The sequence below is a fragment of the Malaclemys terrapin genome, chromosome 2 (genome assembly GCF_027887155.1).
Source record: "Malaclemys terrapin pileata isolate rMalTer1 chromosome 2, rMalTer1.hap1, whole genome shotgun sequence".
In the NCBI taxonomy this organism is placed as follows: Eukaryota; Metazoa; Chordata; order Testudines; family Emydidae; genus Malaclemys; species Malaclemys terrapin.
The window spans coordinates 214,842,386-214,861,945 of NC_071506.1; the positions used below are offsets into that span (position 1 = coordinate 214,842,386).

Below are 19,560 nucleotides of genomic sequence, written 5' to 3' on the forward strand. Positions count from 1 at the left end.
GCTAGGGGAAGAAGTGGAATGGGGTCAGGCCAGGGGTGGAGTGGTCATGAGCCTGATCCAGCCCCCCTTAGGTCAATGGCAAAACTTCTATTGTCTTCAGTGAAAGTGGAAGTGGACCCTAAAACATAATGCTTTTTATTACTCAGGTAAAGTCCTGGGAAGCAAGTGCTGAAGGTGGAATCCTGAGATACCCTGAAATCCTAATTTTGGGAAAATTTTAGGAAAAATGTGTGTGTGTGAGTATCTATCTATCTATAATATGCCAGGAGATCTCATCGTTACTTATGTTCTCTATCATTTACATGTGGGGTGCTTTACAGCTATGAAATGCAGCTCTTAATCAAGGTGCCCTTGATGTCTATTTAACAGTTAAATAAGCAAAGATCATGTTATTTCTGTCCATTTAGAAGGATCTTATATGATGTTTTATGCAATATTTGGGGTTTTTTGGATTTTGATTTAGAAAAGTATTATTTTCCCATGTTAATATAAAATGTGTTGGATTGTATTACCATTTTAATGACTTTTCCCCACATTTTCAATGTAATCATTTCATCAGAGACCCAAAAGACTTTGGCATTAATGAGAAGTATAAATTGTCCTGGAAAAGCATCCAAGAAAGATTCATACAGTTAGTGAGATTTGAAATAGCATAGCGCTCCCCACAAATGTAACCTGCAGGCACTGCAAATACTTTTGGCAACAGCAGGGTTAAAATAGAACCCATGTTCGGTAAGAAAAGGACACATCAAAATACCTTTCAAAGACTACACCTAGAAAAAAAAGTATTTTGATTCTATGTCAAGCAGTTGCTGACAAATATATAGGAAAACATCAGTAGAATACTCAGTTATCTACACCTGTTAATTAGCTAACTGTAGTCAAGTCTTTTCTAGCACTCATTTCACCTGCAGACATATGTGTTATTTGCCTTCCTGCTACCCACCGCTGCTAGAACATTAGACAGACTATGTGATGCATCAAAAAGTAACTACTGAGCATACATTTCTGCTGATGGCAGGATTTTTAAATGCTCAAGGCATTGGCACAGCCAACACATAGGAAAATGGCAGCATTAGCTCTACATATTAATTATTTTGTAAACTAATATTGAAGGAATACATTTAAAGTTCTGTTAGTAACATCATGCACAAAAATGATTCCTATAACAGAACATACACAGTCATTTAACTATGTTACAGTAATATGCATTCATGACAGAATTAAATATTCATACACTCAAGGGAGACTGAAATGCTATCTACATATATTAGAATATTTAAAGCATCAGTTATCATTTTAAGAAATAAAAACCTTTTATTCACCTTACTTAGCCATACAGGCCCTGTTCAAATTATCAATCTTTGATATACTGTTTTTTAATAAAACAATTGTACTGATTTTATAAGATGATCAACAAATCAAAAAGTATCTCAGCTATGAAACACATATGTAAATATTGTGAACTAGCGGTCTCCAGTAAAAGATACAATGATTTCAAAATATTTATCAAGATAATCCAACTCTAGCTATATAAATATGTGGTCTGACATAGTTATTGCACTAATTTATTTAATTATTGGTTTACATTGTTTCATTGTATAAGTGTTTCCTTACACATTTCTAACATAAAATAAAACTGTACTAATAGTAAAACTACTTTATGAAACATGGCTCACTTCCAGTACAATGCAACATTTTGAAACGTGATTAAAATCTATTAATGTGATCTCTATTCACTTAGAAAACTGCACAGATTTCAATGAAACTTTAAGAATTTTTTATCATTAATTTTATGTAGATTACTATTTGCAAAATTCATTATTATATTAAAACTTATGCATTTGTCAGTATGTGTCTGTTACATATCTATACACATACAATTTATAGGCTTCAGTTAAGTAAATCCATGCTAGGAAATATTAATGGAAATGAAGACAATGCCTACAGACAAAAGCACTGATCAATGCACTCCGCTAACATTATCTTAATGGCAATATTTTCTACTCCATTCGCCTCACTTTACGATTCATTTAGCAGAAGATATATAAGCACCAAAGAACGCAATTTGACCCATTTTTCATTGATCTCAGTTACCCAAAGATTTTCATTCAGTACAGTAGTAAGCAACTGTCCCCTAGTCTACAATGACACAGCAGGGTTGAAGAAACAGATTTCCTAGGCTTCTTTCCTTACAGGTAACTCGCCTCTTGCCCTTAGCTAAAAAAGGATGCTATGGGTGAAGAGGCACTCACAGTACTAAATCCAGAAAGTAAGGTAAACTTTAGTGCCAACATTTTACCATTTTCAATTTCTCCTAATCCAAGCTCTATAAAGCCACTTTCAACACACTGTACATAGAACAATGCATTTGAGACAAATGCACATCATTTATGTTTGAACGGGCAGAGAAGTGCTTTCTATCCATTGCTATTTTGCTATGACCCTCCTCATTTCCCTTGTCCTTAAACAACCTTCCACTCTGTCTTTATATCTCTCTTCTTTACATTTACAAAGAAAATAACCATCTGTAATAATAATAATAAAACATCATAATAATAATCAGGGTACACTTCTTCCTAGTAAGGCTAGATGCTTTCACTTCCCAAAGTCATCCTCCTCTTCATTCCCTACAGAATGGATTCCCACCCCTACTCTAATTTCCTATCTAACCGCAAGCGATCTAGTTTATAAAAGAAGGCTCCTCTGCTGTGCTTGGCGATGCCCGTTTTAAAGGCGGCGGACCTACCTTTTTGTCTTCTTTCTCACTGTTTTGCCTCTTCTCTGGATTATTACTGTCACTAGCAGTTGCACTTTCCCCTGCCTGCCCATCCTGCTGTTGCTGCTGCTGACAGCCTCCAGACCCCTGCGAGTGGGGGATGGGCTCTGGGCACTGAGAAACTCCCTTAACATCCATCTCCATCTTCCAACTCACTGTATTTCAAGACAAAAGCAGACAAAATACTTTCCACCACCCAGCGTCTTTCTTTTTTCAGGAGGCCGTGGCACGCATGGCTCTGGCTGCCTCTTCTGCACCGATCCGGTGGCTGCAATTCCCCCCTAGATCCTCCAGACTTTTGTATCTAGCGTGTGTGTGTATGTGTGTGTGTGTGTGTGTGTGTGTGTGTGTGTGTCCTTGGTGCGATGGCCTTCAATCGCCCCTAAACAGCAAACGCTAACTAAGCAGATCGCTAGCGACTAAGATCAACTCCCTGCCCCAGTCTAATTGTGGTGATTATTTACTTTATGTTATCTATGTCCCAGGCCCGGACAAGCCTTTTTGGCTGCAGCCCTTTGAACAAAGTTAACTGGCGGGAGCTAAGGGGGTGGGGGGGGGGGGGGGAGGAATGGGGGACGAGGAGAAATCGCCGGGATTTAACACAGTGAAACTGACAATAACCCGGTAATGTCAAGTAAAAGTTAAACCTCCCCCTTTCTCCCCTCCCCCCGCCCTCCCTCTCCTATCCAGATCCTAGGCAAGCACAATACAGCAAAGGAAAAGAAGCGAATTCAGACCTGAGCAAGGTGCTGGTGACGAGGAGGACAGATGAGCATTTATCCGATTGTTGCCTTTATTTCCCCCCCACCCCGGCCAACCCCACCTCCCTTCTATAGCAAACGTGGTCTCCTTGATGTTAATCTCCTCTCCGTGGTCTGTGTGTATGTGTGTGACTGGAGCTCCCTCTCTCTCAGTCTGCCAGCGCCACGCAGCATTGCACAAGGAGAACTGGAGTAAGGAGAAAAACAAGAGCAAATTCAGGCAGGAAATCTAAACCAGTACCAGCCACCGGCTCCTCAGTTTTATTTTTAAAAAACCAAATAAATAAAATATTGGTGAGAGAGAGAAAAATCCTGTGCAAATAGTTTAATATCAAGCGAGACTACAATGTGCACACAGGATTATTTTATTCCCTATGATAGCTTCCTTAGACTGGAAGTTATGCATGGGTGGGGAGAATGCAATCTCATTAAGAATATTTTAATTATAAAATAATAAGAAGAATATTCAAACCCAATCCAGCCAACTGTTTATCTTTCATTTTAAAAAAAATGAATGGTGAACTTAGACCAGATAATTCTTAAATCAGGACACTGTCAGGTGACCAGCCTGCACTTCTAAATATAACACCACATTGTCCTGAGGAGCTGCTGCTTTAAAAGTTAACTGGAAACATCTAGTGGAAGTCTGTGTGGAACTTTATAATAGCCATAATCCACTTCATAAAGATATAGTGCCAGATCCTAGGAGGTTTGTCCATTTACATTAACTGAGGATCTAGCCCAGGATAGTTTGGTAACTATGCTATTTGGTGGGGACATTTGGTTCTTTCCCTTGGATTTCATTACATCCCACATGGGTTTGTTTCTACATGTACCCTGACATGTCTTATTGCAACAACATACTGGGTAAAGGGCAAAGGTAGTTTTGTAATACTGGGGGAAAAAAAGTATCACAAAGCCAAATTTTCTTTTAAAATAGAAACCTTTTAAAACAGAAATCTTTAAAAATATTTGAGTTTAAAAGAATAAAAAAGTATACCTTGCTAAGTGTGGGCCTTGTTCTCCTCTCACTTACAATGGTGTAAATCAGGAGTAACTCTGATGAAATCACTGGCATTTCAAAATTTAAAACTGATGTAAATGAGAAGAAATTCAGATCCTGTATATTTTATAATCAAATAGAATCTACTTATTATTTGGGGAGGGGAGCATGAGGAGGATTTGAATGTCCAGCACTGAATATACTACTGCTACTCTATAATCTCATAAAAAGCAATGCTAGTTTGCAAAATGTTATAGGTTCTTTTGGGGACCTATTTACATATCCCTTGGTTGCAGAACTCTTCAAGGGTAGAATTATTTACAAAACAGTTGGTATCAAAACAGTTGGTTTGCATGAAATAAAAGCTACCCCACAATCAGTGGTGCCTGTGAAACCACCATCACACCCATTAAACAGTAAGGCCCAAATCCAGCAAGCATCTACTAAATATGTGCATAATAATATTATGCATGTTCTTAAGTGCATTGCTAGATCAGGGTCAAAGTATTTTCAGCAGCATAGGCTGAAAAATAGAGGGGCATGGGTGAAAAGTCCAGGCACCTAGCTTCTTTGAGTGCTTGCTCATGTCCATTCCATATTAGGTGTGTGTGCTTGCCACATGCACCGGTGCCGGAAGTTTTTTCCCTCAGCAGTATCCATAGGGGACAGGCTCTGGCACCGCCTGGAGTGGCACCCGCATGGCGTGGTATAAGGGGCGCCGCCAGCTCCCGCACCCTCAGTTCCTTCTCGCCGCCAGTGACGGTGCTGGAACATCTGCTGCTTCGGCTAGCATTGTTTCGTTCTCTGTTCTTGAACTTTGAAAACCTGTAATATAGTTGTATGAGGTTAGTAGTTTATTAGGCTACATCTACACTACAGGGGGATAGATTTCAGATACGCAAATTCAGCTACGGGAATAGCGTAGCTGAATTCGACGTATCTGATCCAACTTAGCCCGTTGTGAGGACAGCAGCAAATCGACCGCCGCGGCTCCCCCGTTGACGGCGCTTATTCCTACCTGGGCTGGTGGAGTACGCGCGTTGATTCGGGGATCGATTATCACGTCCCAACGAAACGCAATAAATCGATCCCCAAGAGATCGATTTCTACCCGCCGATCCGGGCGGGTAGTGAAGACAAGCCCTTACCTACCCTTAGTAGTAGTTCTCAAACTCTTTGTTAGTCCCAAACGGGACTCAGCTGGGGGACAGGACATGCCCCAGTCCCCAGGCTTTAAGCCCTGCAATCGCTGCAAATGGCCTATGCCCATCAGAGATCCACATACCAGCTGCCTAAGGTGTTTAGACGAAGGACACATAAGTGACAAGTGCCATATCTGCAAGTCCTTTAAACCTAGGATGAAGAAGGAATGTGATATCCATCTGAAAGCACTCCTAATGGAATCGGCACACACTCTGGCACCAGAACAACTGTCCAACTCTGCACCGAGCACCGCAGCCTCCGTGCACAGTGCTCCTTCGGTGCTGTCTGCGAGCCGGCAACGGTCCCCCTCCACTGCTCCGGTCAAGAAGCTGAAAAAGACTGTGAGGAGAAGATCTCCTACCTCCCGTAAGGGAAAGGAGAGGACTGGGGGCAAGCCACGACCCAGCTGGGCAGCTGAATGCCCCCTTAGGGAAGTAGGGTCCCAGCTCAAGTCAAGCAGTGCAGCCCATCCCATACTTCACCTGCAACTCTGGATAGTGGTGCAGGCCCCGGCCAGGAACCAGGGCCTGGCACACTCTTCCATTAGAGTGAATCTCGCAGCCATCTCCACTTTTCCCCCTTCAATCCAAGGACAGATGGTGTTTTCCCATGACATGACGGTCAGATTCTTGAGAGGGCTTGAGAGACTCTTCCTGCAGGTACGGGCTCCTGTCCCACAGTGGGATCTTGACTTGGTCCTCTCTAGGCTCACCAGCTCGCCCTTTGAGCCACAGGGTTCCTGCTCCCTTCTACACTGAGGTGCTCTGCTCTGCAGTATGTGCAAAAGATGAGCTCTTGCTTCCCAAATGCATATATTACACTAATGGCAGCCAATGAACCCAACTTTCCTTGCTTGTAGAGTTTGGCATCTATATTTGCCTGCTGTTGATTGGTTGCCTGTATGTCATATATGAAAGAAGATGGCCAGCCTCCACTTTCTGGCCTGCCCCAGACTGTTTATTTCCCTATTTGTACTGGTACCAAATCCAGGAAACACATATCTTTTCCTATAGTGCATACCTGATGTTGAGTGTAATGGCTTTTACAAAAGTGTATATAATTGGGTCCTACATTAGAATCATATTATTAGCAAATGTAACTCTTGATATACTTGAGGAAACATTAGTTGGCTGCTGATTGCATAACTAATAATATTTTGAAATAATTGTATTGTCTTCTTTATAGTGTCTTGATTCATAGAGCAACTACTGCCACAACATCTATGCACTTATTTACAAAGTTATTAAAATGATAAATTATATACAAACGTTAAAGAACCAATGTCATTTTGCTGGAAAACAAATTCAGACAACACTCCCACACACACAAAATCCCCCCAAATCCCTAATTTACAAAAAAAAATTGATAAAAGCTAAACAAAATAAAAACATCTTACCATATGCTCTGATGCTTACTAGATTTTGGCAGACAACCAAAGAAAGCTAATTCCAAAGACGGGTGCCCTTGACTGAGAAAGCCCTGCAATAAGCCTTGAGTGTTTAACCCCAGAAATCAACAGGACCGTAGGGTATGTCTACATTGCAACATAAATCTAAGGTTAGAACTGTAGCTCAAGCCTAACCCCTCTTCCATTTACACACAATTTGTGGTATCCACGGGTCCCAGGACCGCACAGAGATGGAGGGTCCAAGCCTGAGTCAAGACGGGACCCAGGGTTCAAACCCTATTGCTCGGCAGTGTAGATGCAACCCCACTGGACTCATGCTCTGAAAGTCTGCTAAAAGTATCCCACAAACCAACAGTATGATTTTCTTTGTCCTCTGGATAGTCAAGTTTAGGGGACAGTCAAGTTTTCTCACACTGCACCACGAACAAAGGACTAGAGCAGCCACATTTGGGGAGGGTTCTAGGAAGTCTGGGTGGACTTGGGCCCACATAAAGTGCAGACATTGGTGCCCCAGGTTGGGACTGAGGATTCAACAATTCCTAACAGTGGGTTACAAATGTGTGTAGACACTCAAGCCCTAGGTTAAGAAACCCACGATCTGCTAACTCGAGTTCTACTAACCTTGAGCTTACATTCCAGTGTAGACATACCCTCCGTGGCCTTGAGGAGGAATAGAGACGGAAGCGGGTTCTAGACAACCAGATTTTAGACTATTCGGAAGTCAGTAAAAAGACTTAAAGCTCAATTCTTTGATTAGGGACTTTTCTCTTTGTACTGCAAAATGCCTAGTATATCAATGTAAAAATAAAATAATTATTAATAATAATAATTGATCATAATAATGTGTTCACAATAGCTCTTCTCATTCAGGAGGCTGGCTTCTGCACCAGACAGAGCTTTCAGGTGGATTGCCAGTATAACCTAAGTACAACACATTGTAGTAAACTAGACTGAAGATGACAAAGGTGAATGACCAGTGTGAGGTCTGTGTGAGAGGAATGATGGCCTCAAGATCAGCTATACTTCAAACCATAATTCTACTACTACCTAAAAACTCAGGAGCACTGATGGATCTAATATGAGCAATTTTGTTGAAAGACAGGCATACGCTCTCAGCGAAAGTGCGGCTACCACCTTCTTCCAATCTTCTAAGTGATTCTTCCTACTTCCAACTAGCATCCAGGTTGAGTTGACCCAGGTTTGCTTTCATCCAGAACTCTGTCTCAGTAAGCCACTGAGAAAGTAATGAGACTACAGAATGTAATTATGAAAAGAAGCCGTAGAGCTGAGCATCTTCTGAATACTGATGACACTGCATACTTAGCAGCTTCCAATATCTCTTTTTGGTTTCATACTTCTGTGATGCAGGCCCTAAGCCTCACTGAACACTGACAAGTGCATAGATGGAAACTACCCTGGCTCACCTGTGGGTTAGCTTAAAATAGAGGTTTAAGTAGATAAGAATGTGTTTAATGTTTAGACTTGATAAATTGCTTGTAGGATACTGCAGGTACTTCTCTCTCTTATAACATCTGTAGCCCATGATATAAAGTTATATTGAGTGTTTGCATTGTAAACTTTGGTAATTGTGTAACTCACCAAACAGGAAAGAAGCATTAATTAGTGTAAAGTCCTGGTCCTCCACTCAAGAAGGCCCACTGAACCAAATGAGCCATTGTGAAACAGCAAAGGCCAAAGACTTTGCTGATTGTTCCCTTCTCCTGCTTAGCTTGGGCTATCCATAAAGAACATATAGATCGTCTATATTACTGCAGCTTCTATTACCTTTTGAAATCTAAGACTGTAACTCATCTGTGTGTGCATGTTTACCTGCTTTAACCTTGTAAATAACTCTTACTTCTTTTTTCCAGTTTAATAAATCTTTAGTTAATTTATTATAGGGTTGACTATAAACGTTGTCTTTAGTGAGAGATCTAAGGTGCAATTGAAATAGGGTAAGTGATTGGTCCTTTTGGACTAGGAGTAACGTGAATATTGTTGTGATTTTTGGTGTAAGGGACCATCTATCACAAAGGCAAGCTTGCCTAAATGACAAGATAGACCAGAGTATCCAATGGGACTGTCTGTAACTCCATGTTATTGTAATTGTATTTGTTATTGTAATCTTTGAGGAATTCACACTTGATAATTGGTTGGTGAAACCAAAGTACAGAACACACAAGCAGTTTTGGGTTTGTGCCCTATTTTTTAACAGTCTGTCCTGAGGTTGGCACTCACAGTCGTGAGCCACTCCAAGCAGCTTGACAATATAAATCTGACGGGTGGGGTTGACAAGATGGAACCCTGTGGTACACTGCCTGTGAGGACTGTTTGGGAAGACAAGCAATTGACAGCAGTACCGACTGCAACCTCACTGGAGGGTAATTCCATCTATACCAGCAAGATCCCACTGTAAGTAAAAATATTCTGGGGGTCAATGGAATCTAGAAGTGCTGATAGATCTGAGAGAAGCAGCATTGATCCCTTTCTTTCATCCATGGTAATGCAAATGGTAATGTGCCATGTAGTTATGGCACTCTACAAAGAAACAAACAAAAAACTTAGTTTAAAGTTAGTTATGGTTGCTCTTTAAACTAAAGTAAATCACAAGAAATTAGGAATTACAAAGGATTAAAAGCAATTAAAAGGTTGCAAAGTAAAGAACTCTCAAGTTAGGAAATGCCAGAATGGGAACACTGTCCATGCAACCTTAATTTAGCCTTCTTGTGTGTACGCATTATGATACTGCCTTTGATTTATATGCAGAAGTGATTATCTGTGAATAGTTTGCTGTAAGGGACTTGCCCAGAATGTCATAGGAACTTGTCTACAGAGGCAGGAATAGAATCCAGGTCTCTAGGATGGTATTCAACTGCCCTAGCCATGAGACTATCAGATATGACAATTTCTTGCAATATCCTTGAAAGTCCTTATTGTATTAAGTTTTATGTATTATTGTAGATTGGGATTCTTTGTAATCTCACTAGTGGGAAGATGTGATAAATGTGAGACCTGGGAGTTCAAAAGTTATATTTAAAATGTGCCAGATAAATATGGACTTTTGAGACAATAAGTGATAAGTGGATTTCTTGGGGAATCCCTAGGAAGAGGATAATGCAAATTCCCCCAACTCCAGTTATGTAAGAACCCAGAATTTTGAAGCTATGCCCTGACCAGTGAGCCATTGTCTGCTGATTACCTGTTACAGAACGTCAAGATAAAAGGCCTGAGCTGTATAAAGAAATGGGTGATCTGCCCAGTCTCTGTTCTGGTTCTGGATCAAAAGCAGATGAATCTGTAACCACAGGAAAAGCTCAGTTGTGGGTTTTGAAAGACTAAAACCTACCAGAGTCCTAAGGCAGAGTTGAGGTTGACTTCTGCTAAGTCAACTTTTTAGCATGCATGTAGGTTCTTTTATTGTTTTAATGTTTATTCTTAACGTAAAAGCTTTTACGTTAAGAATAAAGGCATGTGCTTAGAAGGAACTGGTAATTTATAACTGTGAGCAATATACTGGCCATAATCCTTGGACAGAAAAGCACAGCATGGCCGTTGGCCTGTTAGGCAGCCTGTCTTGCTAGGGATATCACAATGTAAGGCAGGGAGTGCTGCAGTATAAAAATTCCAAGTCAGCACTGAGTGAGACACAAGTCTCCACCCAAGAGAAGTGACAGCTGGGAGCCAGAAGTCTAAAGTGGATGCCCTTCATGGACAATAGAGGGGGAATACATGTGCAGTTGACCTGAAACAGTGACAAAGACCATCCTTTCTCTTCCTGCAATCCCAGGCTTCATTTACTACAAACCTAACTTTTACAATAAAAGAGGCAGAGATCCTACAGAAAATAGATTCCTTCACTACACAAACCCAATCCGTCCCCACAGAATAATGAACCTGGGGCCCTGTGCAAAAAATAATATGCGATAATTTAATTAAACACTGTACCATAATGCACAACAGGGCTGAAATAAAGTTGCATGGGTAACATTCATTCTGGCATTTTCTTACTTGAGAGTGCTTGACTTTGCACCCTTTTAATCCTTAACTTTGCATTTCCTATTTTTTTATATTTAGTTTATTGATAAGAGTAACCTTAATTAACATTAAATTAAGTTTTTGTGAATTTTCTTAGTTTTTAACAGAAAGAATATACGTGTGTGTGCGCACACTATTTAAATAATAAAGCATTTACACATTTGTTGTCTTCAATGTATATTTTGTTGCCATTGTTATCTCCGTGATGCTCCAGATTACCATGTTGACCAATACATTGACATTAAATCTAATGCCTAAATCTAAATCTATTCAGACAAAATATGTTTTTTTTAAATGTAACTTCAGGTTTACTGCAACTTCCACATGATAGTGGTTTTTTGCTGTGTAACAGAAACCGAATAGGGAATCAGACCTAAAATCCCCAGCTTTTTTATAAAAAGTCCCCAATTTGTAAGAAGTAGATAACAATAGGAGCTGTAATTCTATATCCAAAAGGAGCTGTAATTGTATATCTTATTTTCATGTACCCTTTTTGAGGAAAGTAACAAACAATCACCCTTTGAAAAGAAACAGCGTATACCTTACCACAGGGCAAACCCAAAGGAGCACAGCAGGAGCTTATCAGAACGCAGCATGCTTTAATTATAGCTCCCCCTGTGACCCATCTTTGTAATAATGGTATGGCAGTCTGAGGTCAATCATTTATCAAAAGCAGCCATTGCCATAACAACCAGGGCAGTAGTAATTCTCCCCAATATACAAATGAATTGGAGGGAGTGATGAGTGGCTGATTTTCTCTCATGTCACAATGTTAGTGCTCACGCAGTAGCAGGGGGACAGTAAATGTGTCAAAAAACATGCTTTTTTAGTGTTCTCGTTTTTACACATTTCCTAAAAATAACAACATAGCAATCCAAAATTACACATTGGAGATCATTCCACACAGACATTAATTAGCTTGGTTCAAATTCCCCATGGCATGTTTAAAAAAAATGTTGTGAAAAAAGTTGAGACACTAAGGTACAGAACCCTGTAAAACACGAAATTCTGAAGCAACCTTAAATATGGTCTCACTACTGTAAAACCATATTAAGGCATATTTCTAGATATGCACTGTATATTACTATATACAGCACAAAAATCAAACATTTCTGAGCTCAGTTCTATTATTCATTTTCAGTAGAAATGGCATTAAAATATTGCAAGTGCAATCAATATTACAGCTCATTACCATACACACTGTGCTCTTCCTTAAGGTGTAGTCTATAATGGTTGCTTAAACAGATTCTAGAAACATTCATACCCTAAAATATAAAGGGAACACATTTCAGGACCAACTATCGCCTTCATGGATCAAAGATAAAAGTTTGGTTACAATGAAGTTACGAGTTTAATGTAAAAGACAGGAATAAGACTACATGATGGGACTGAAGTGGGAGCCAATGGTTCAAAGCAATATTATCAGTATAACTGCAAGACCAAGATAGAGTCCCTATCATGTTAGGCACTATACTAACACACACAGAAAGAGAGACTTTGCACTGAAGAACTTCCAATCCTAACAATAAGACTGGCAAATAGTGAGAGTAGAAACAGAAGCACAGAGAAGTAAAATGATTTGCACAGGGTCACAAAATAGGTCTGTGGCAGAGCTGGAAACAGACACCATCTTCTTGAGTCCCAATCCAGGTCACATTATCCACTGGACCACATTATGCCTGTGATTTTGGCTACATTTTATGTATTATCACAAGAATACTACAAAAACAAGTTCTCAGAAACTTCTGTTTAATCATTCATATAAAACTAGATGTTTGCTTTAGAAAACTCCAGTTGTTGCATGCAAATATTTTTCCACGCCTCTTCCATGCACTTTTGATGTAAGTTAATATGGGTGACCTGAAGATACACTGCAAGTCAAAAAACTTGATTGCTTTCATTTGTGGATCTAAATAATTATGACTGAAAATGGTTACTATAAATATGCAGGCTATATGAAACCTTTAAAAAAATGTAGCCCCGGATGACATGTGATGTGGTGTATTTGACATTACATTACTTCACATGATTTTTGGTTCAGGACTCACCTACTAACCAGAATCGGTATTTGACACTAATATTGACCTTTTGCCACCCCCAGACAATTCAAATCAAAGGTTTCCTTCTGTCAACTCAGACTGCTTGGGGCCTCACTCAAAACCATATCTGTCAACTTGCATTCCAGGATATTTCTTTCTCTTGGATGAGATTTGCAAACAGAGTTGCTTTCTCATGAAGATTCTGACCCTATCGATAATTTGATCTGTACTATACATTTCAAAGTGGCTGATACTGATGTTCATTGAGTCATTTTCCCATCCATCATTCTCTGTAATTGTTCTCGAAGGGTTCTTACTGCTAGTATGCAAACATTCAACGACCTTGGGACTACTTTCACATTCAAGCTCTCACGTATACAGATATTTCTACCTTAAAAGGTTGGTAATTGTCTAAGCTTAGTGGAGGTTATCCTAAAAGAAACATGCTGCACAGCAACATAATATTACCAGGGCTAAAGGCAAGCCACTGATGTCCTTTGCCAAATACTTACAGAATAAAGAGTAAATCTATTCCTGCAGTTCCACCATCCTCACCTTTTTCCTTGTTCCTTCATACAAACAGAAAATTTTCCAGGTTACATTTTCAAAACTGGCCTCTAACTTTCTACCCACAAACCAGGTAGTTTAGATATTGCATTCTGTCATTTACACACAGTACTCTGGCTGCTCCCTGATCCTCAGCTCATGGCAACAACCTCCATCCTAGCTACAGAATGGTGATTGTGCAGGGTCTCAATGGACATGCCAGGGATAGAAGGGCATGCAGCCAGGGAGCAGACACACTGCATGGCATTTTTCCCTCAGGACCACATGGGAATTAATGGTTTACCCCCTCATAATCTCCTCTGCAGTTTATACAATAAAGCTGTGAACTGTTTGTGCCCATAAAGGCTGCTGGTGGAGCAGAGCTGGCTAAGGACAAGAGCCCACATAGACATCTCAAGTTCTGCAAAGTTGTGATTCCCATAGTTTACTTGGTTCTGCAGTTTAGTAGACCACTGTTCTTGCACCCAACCATTGCCTGTTGATGGACGAATTGGTAATTTCATAAGGAGAGCATCACCAGCATGAGCAAGGTGATGATAATCTAAGCTAATGGCATATGCCATCTCATGTGTTGCTCTTCTTTTGTGATCCAGTAAGATTTTTTTCTCTCTATCACATAGAGTAGTCACTATCCAGTGACTTGGTGGTGGTGAATATGTGGTTGCATTGGGTTACACTGGACTACATATAAGGTTATATTTTAAAGGAAATAATACAAATATAGTAGTAATACATAAGAATTCTTAAAGATGTGAAAAATCCATCTAACTTTGTGGTCATAAAATCATGCGCTGTTGTTGTGAGTTCAGCACAAGGAAGCTTTATTTTGCTACCACCACCCCCTTAACTGTGTGCTGCTTTATTCTGTGAATAGTTCTCTTGACAGTTTATGAAGTAAGTAAGGTACTACTTAGTGTGGCTGAGAGCAGCAGAATCGGACCCATAATAAATAAAGGCATAACCTGCACACATTATACTAGTAGCAAAAAACACTTTAGTACCCTGCTTTGCAAACAGCTTTCCATTGAAAGGACATGGTTGAAAATGAGGCCAAATAAATAAGATTTTGAAAAAAAAATTATAATGTGATCCTTTGCTATACTCCTCTCTTAATTTCATATATGATTTGGGAATTTGACATAGAAATGAACCCCAAATCTCCATGTTACTCAAAACTCTTATCGTAATCACAATTCATTTGATGATATGACATTCCAATTTATGAATGTTTTAAATATCCCCTGAGACTTTTGTAAAATTGAGGTTAATCTTCCCTTTTTATGGAGAAATAAATTGAACAAGCACATATATTTATTCACTTTTCATGAGCTAAACTGTGGTGGGATCTAATGCATCCACTACAGGAGATTAAAGGGAACAACCTTCTCCACTCACCCTTCTGTGCAGCCATATTAGACACAGAATACAAAGTGTACAGTGCTCACTTTATATTATTGTTGTTAAAATTTAAATTAATGGAGATATCCTATCTCCTAGAACTGGAAGGGACCTTGAAAGGTCATTGAGTCCAGCCCTCTGCCTTTACTAGCAGGACCAAGTACTAATTTTGCCCCAGATCCCTAAGTGGCCCCCTCAAGGATTGAAATCACAACCCTGGGTTTAGGAGGCCAATGCTCAAACCACTGAGCTATCCCCTACCCCCCATATTACAAATATTTGCACTGTAAAAATGATAAAAGACGTAGTATTTTTCAATTCACCTCAGACAAGTACTGTAGGACAATCTCTTTATCGTGAAAGTGCAACTTACAAATGTAGATTTTTTTTGTTATGTAACTGCATTCAAAAACAAAACAATGTAAACTTTAGAGCCTACAAGTCAACTCAGTCCTACTTCTTCTTCAGCCAATCACTAACACAGACAAGTTTGTATACATTTATGGGAGATAATGCTGCCTACTTCTTATTTACAATGTCACCTGAAAGTGAGAACAGGCATTCACATGGCGCTTTTGTAGCTGGCATTGCAAGGTATTTACGTCTCAGATATGCTAAACATTCGTATGCCCCTTCATTTCAGGCCACCATTTCAGAAAACATGCTTCCATGCTGATAATGCTCATTAAAAAAAATAATGCATTAATTCAATTTGTACTGAACTCTTTGGGGGAGAATTGTATGTCTCCTGCTCCGTGTTTTAGTTGCATTCTGCCATGTATTTCATGTTATAGCAGTCTTGGATGATGACCCAGCATATGATGTTTGTTTTAAGAACACTTTTACTGCAGATCTGAGAAAAGACAAAGAAGGTACCAATGTGAGCTTTGGATCATTATCAACCAGAACCCATTGTGATAGGTTGGACCCCCTTCCAGGATGCCACCTGATGTGCTGGGGTCCCACTGAGCCCACCTGTTCCACAGCCTGGGCTTCCTCACCCTGTCCTGCTGCATACACACACACAGGTAGGGACACACCCAGCTGTAGAATCACACAGAGTCTGCAATCAGCTCTGTGTGGGAAGACTCAGGTTGGGGAAATTGCCCAGCACTCTGGGTACACACCCTCTAGAATGGAAACCCAAAATTATATTGTTTTGTGTTGTATAGAGATCTATACAGCGTAAGTTCATTAAATTCGCCCCATCCCTCAATGGAGGAAGATATGCATGGCTTTTTGCCCTCCCCCCAGTTATGAATTGCACAAACTGAGTTTTAGAATAAACAAAAACAAGTTTATTAACTGCAAAAGGTAAGTTTTAAGTGATTATAAGGAACAGCGAACAGAACAAAGCAGATTACTGAGCAAATAAAACAAAACATGCAAACTAGGTTGAATACCTTAAAGAAATTGGCTACAAATAGTAATTTCTCACCCTAAATGTTGTTTTATGCAGGTTGCAAAGTTTCTTGAAGGTAAACTGCACTGCTTGCAGCTTAAATCTCCAGGTATTCCTTTCACAGGCTGACCTTTCTTGCCTGGGCTCAGCCTCTACTTCCCCCAGCTTAGTTCCTTTGTTTCTTCAGGTGTTTTCAGCAGTCTTCCTTCTTGGGTGGGGAGGCAGTGGAGAAGAGCCAAGATTAACTCACTCCCCAGCCTTAAATAGGATTTTCATATGGCGGGAATCTTTTGTTTCCCAGTTTGACCCCCACCCCCTTCCCGTGGGAAAGTACTAGCATTCAAGATGGTATCCTGTACCGATGACATGATCACAGGACCCCACATTGTTCAAAGCAGCATCCCAGGAAACTTCTCAGGAAGGAGGGAGATTACTATCTTCAAAGTCCTATTGTCCTTCCTAATGGTCCATTCAGGCTATTTGCATACTGTCTGGTGGGTGGTTCCCAAGTGTACACACAGTTGTAATTGTTATATAGTCAATATTACTAACTTCAGATACAGAAATGATACATGCATATAAACTGGATAATCACATTCAATAAATCATAACCTTTCCAATTATACCTCACATAACCCATCTTGCATAAAATATATCTTAGTTATGCCATATTCATATCATAACAATATTTCTATGAAGAATATGGGGCATAATGTAACACCTGTCATCAGCATGGATGCATATCCTCTGGAATGGTGGTCGAAGCATGAAGGGACATATGAATCTTTAGTGCATCTGGCATGTAAATATCTTGCGACATTGGGTACAACAGTGCCATGTAAACATCAGGTGACATTGTAAACAAGAAGTGGGCAGCATTATCTCCCTAAAATGTAAACAAACTTGTTTGTCTGAGCGATAGGCTGAACAAGAAGTAGGACTGAGTGGACTTGTAGGCTCTTAAGTTTTACACTTTTATTTTTGGGTGCAGTTTTTTTTTGTACATGATTCTACAATTGTAAGTTCAACTTTCATGATAAAGCGATTGCACTACAGTACTTCTATTAGGTGAATTGAAATAATATTTCTTTTGGGTTTTTTTACAGTGCAAATATTTGTAATCAAAAATAAATATAAAGTGCGCACTGTATATTTTGTTTTCTGTGTTGTAATTGAAATCAGTATATTTGGAAATGTGGAATACATCAAAAAATTTAAATAAATGATATTCTATTATTGCTTAATAGCGCAGTTAATTGCAATTAATTTTTTTAATCATGTGATTAATTGTGATTAATGTTTTTAATTGCTTGACAGCCCTAGTTCAAACCAAACCCCATAATTTCCAATATTAGCTATTGTATCTCTCCAACTTTCTCCCAGATAATGTTTTTATAATAAACTAAATACAATTCACAAGATCTAATTCATGATAATTTATTAGACTCCCATCTCCACACATTTTCTGTATCTGAAAGTGTTTGTCCCATTTGTACTCCCATGAGGAAAGTGATAAATAGATGCATAAGGCCACACTCACTAATGGTATAAGTGAATGCAACCCTATGTCTTCCATAGACCTTCATGAGGGCTGAATTTAGCTCTTAGAGATGAGTGCAGAGGTTGAATTGGACCAGCTCCCATCAGCTCAGCAACTCAATTCTTTTCTCTAATGCTGCACTTTGTGATCCAGAATCTAAGCTTTAATTTTAAAAAATTAAGTCTCTAGGCCTTATAGTGGCTAAAATAGCCTTCTAAATATAAACTTATCATAAATGACACAGTGATCTCCGTCTGAAACTGCAGACAAACTGAGACAATAGCACTGAGATTTGTGAACTGTCTCTATTCATAACAAAGGAGTGCTAACTTCTTTGAAGTTTAATACAGCAATTTAAATGTCAAAAAACTGTGAACTTCGTTGCTGATCAAAGTGCACAAGAAAGGAAATGGACAAACACAGTATGGAGATCTGCCCCGTGTACTATGACTTATACCTTATTTGGGTCTGATGACTGGGAGCAGTTTGGGTTGTAGATGTAGCTTGAAAAAGAACAACTTTTGCCTCTCCCCTCCGCTGAGTGTCATTCAAGACCAAATTTTCAAAATATGGCATCCATTTTTTGCAGGCACAATTTATGAGCACTACTGTGTCTGCAAGAAAATTATGGGCTATATAGGTATGCATACAAACTTCACTTGCATGTGCTAACTGAATACAAACTAAACACAAATGAGCTTTTAGACATGTCAGTTCTAACATTTGCTTGTACAAATTGATATTGATGAACAATTGTACATACAAGTGATTTATATGCACAAAGTTGCAGGCACAAAAGTGGAAGCTGAGTTGAATTTTAGCCCTCAGTGATTTTGAGACCATACAGAGTCATATTCTGTTGACAGTATATTTGACCTGAATAGCAAACTGGGTTGTTAATTAAAACACTTCCTTTTAGTTTCAGTTTATTTTATTTTTTATCCATTACCATGTCTATTTATTTTTAATCTGTCGTCAAACTATCTGATCTTTGAATAGCTAGGCTGACTGTTGACTTTTGTTGAACTATTACTAATATGCTGGCAGTCACTGCTAGCCAAGTACATCTGTCTAATTTAGGGCCAAATCCTATTCACACTGAAATCAGTAGGCTTTGATGGCGGTCTGTTGAGCCTTTTCTACCCCCTGCTGGAGGCATCAGTGCTTGACACTGCCCATCCAAAGAAAATCCACTCAGATTGGGCAACCAACTGGACAGTCCTCTAGAGACCTACAAGGGCCAGGAGGAAATACACACTAATCAGGAACCAAGAGGCCAATTAAAAAGGCTTGCCTCTTTGCTCAGAGGTAGAGCTGGGTGAAACTGGAATAGAGGAGGAGCTCCTCAGGCTGAACCTGGGTCGCATGCCCTTGCCTTAAGCTCTGCAACTAAGCACTGCATTTGAAGGGTTTTTTTCTCTTTGTT

At 39.6% G+C, this 19,560-nt stretch overlaps 1 protein-coding gene across 4 annotated transcripts in view; it reads right to left on the minus strand.

The window, feature by feature from the left end:
- The window catches only part of RBMS3 (RNA binding motif single stranded interacting protein 3), a 908,048-nt gene extending 904,476 nt beyond the window's left edge, over positions 1–3,572 (minus strand). For 3 of the 4 annotated variants that reach the window (XM_054019902.1, XM_054019901.1, XM_054019900.1), the window contains exons 1-2: positions 3,517–3,572; positions 2,750–2,934 (exon numbers count right to left, since the gene is read on the minus strand). In XM_054019902.1, coding sequence (XP_053875877.1) covers positions 2,750–2,923 — 174 coding nt within the window. In that variant the 5' untranslated portion in view covers positions 2,924–2,934; positions 3,517–3,572. The remainder of the gene's footprint in view (positions 1–2,749; positions 2,935–3,516) is intronic. The other variant, XM_054019903.1, reaches the window with a different exon arrangement.
- Positions 3,573–19,560: the final 15,988 nt, after the last annotated feature.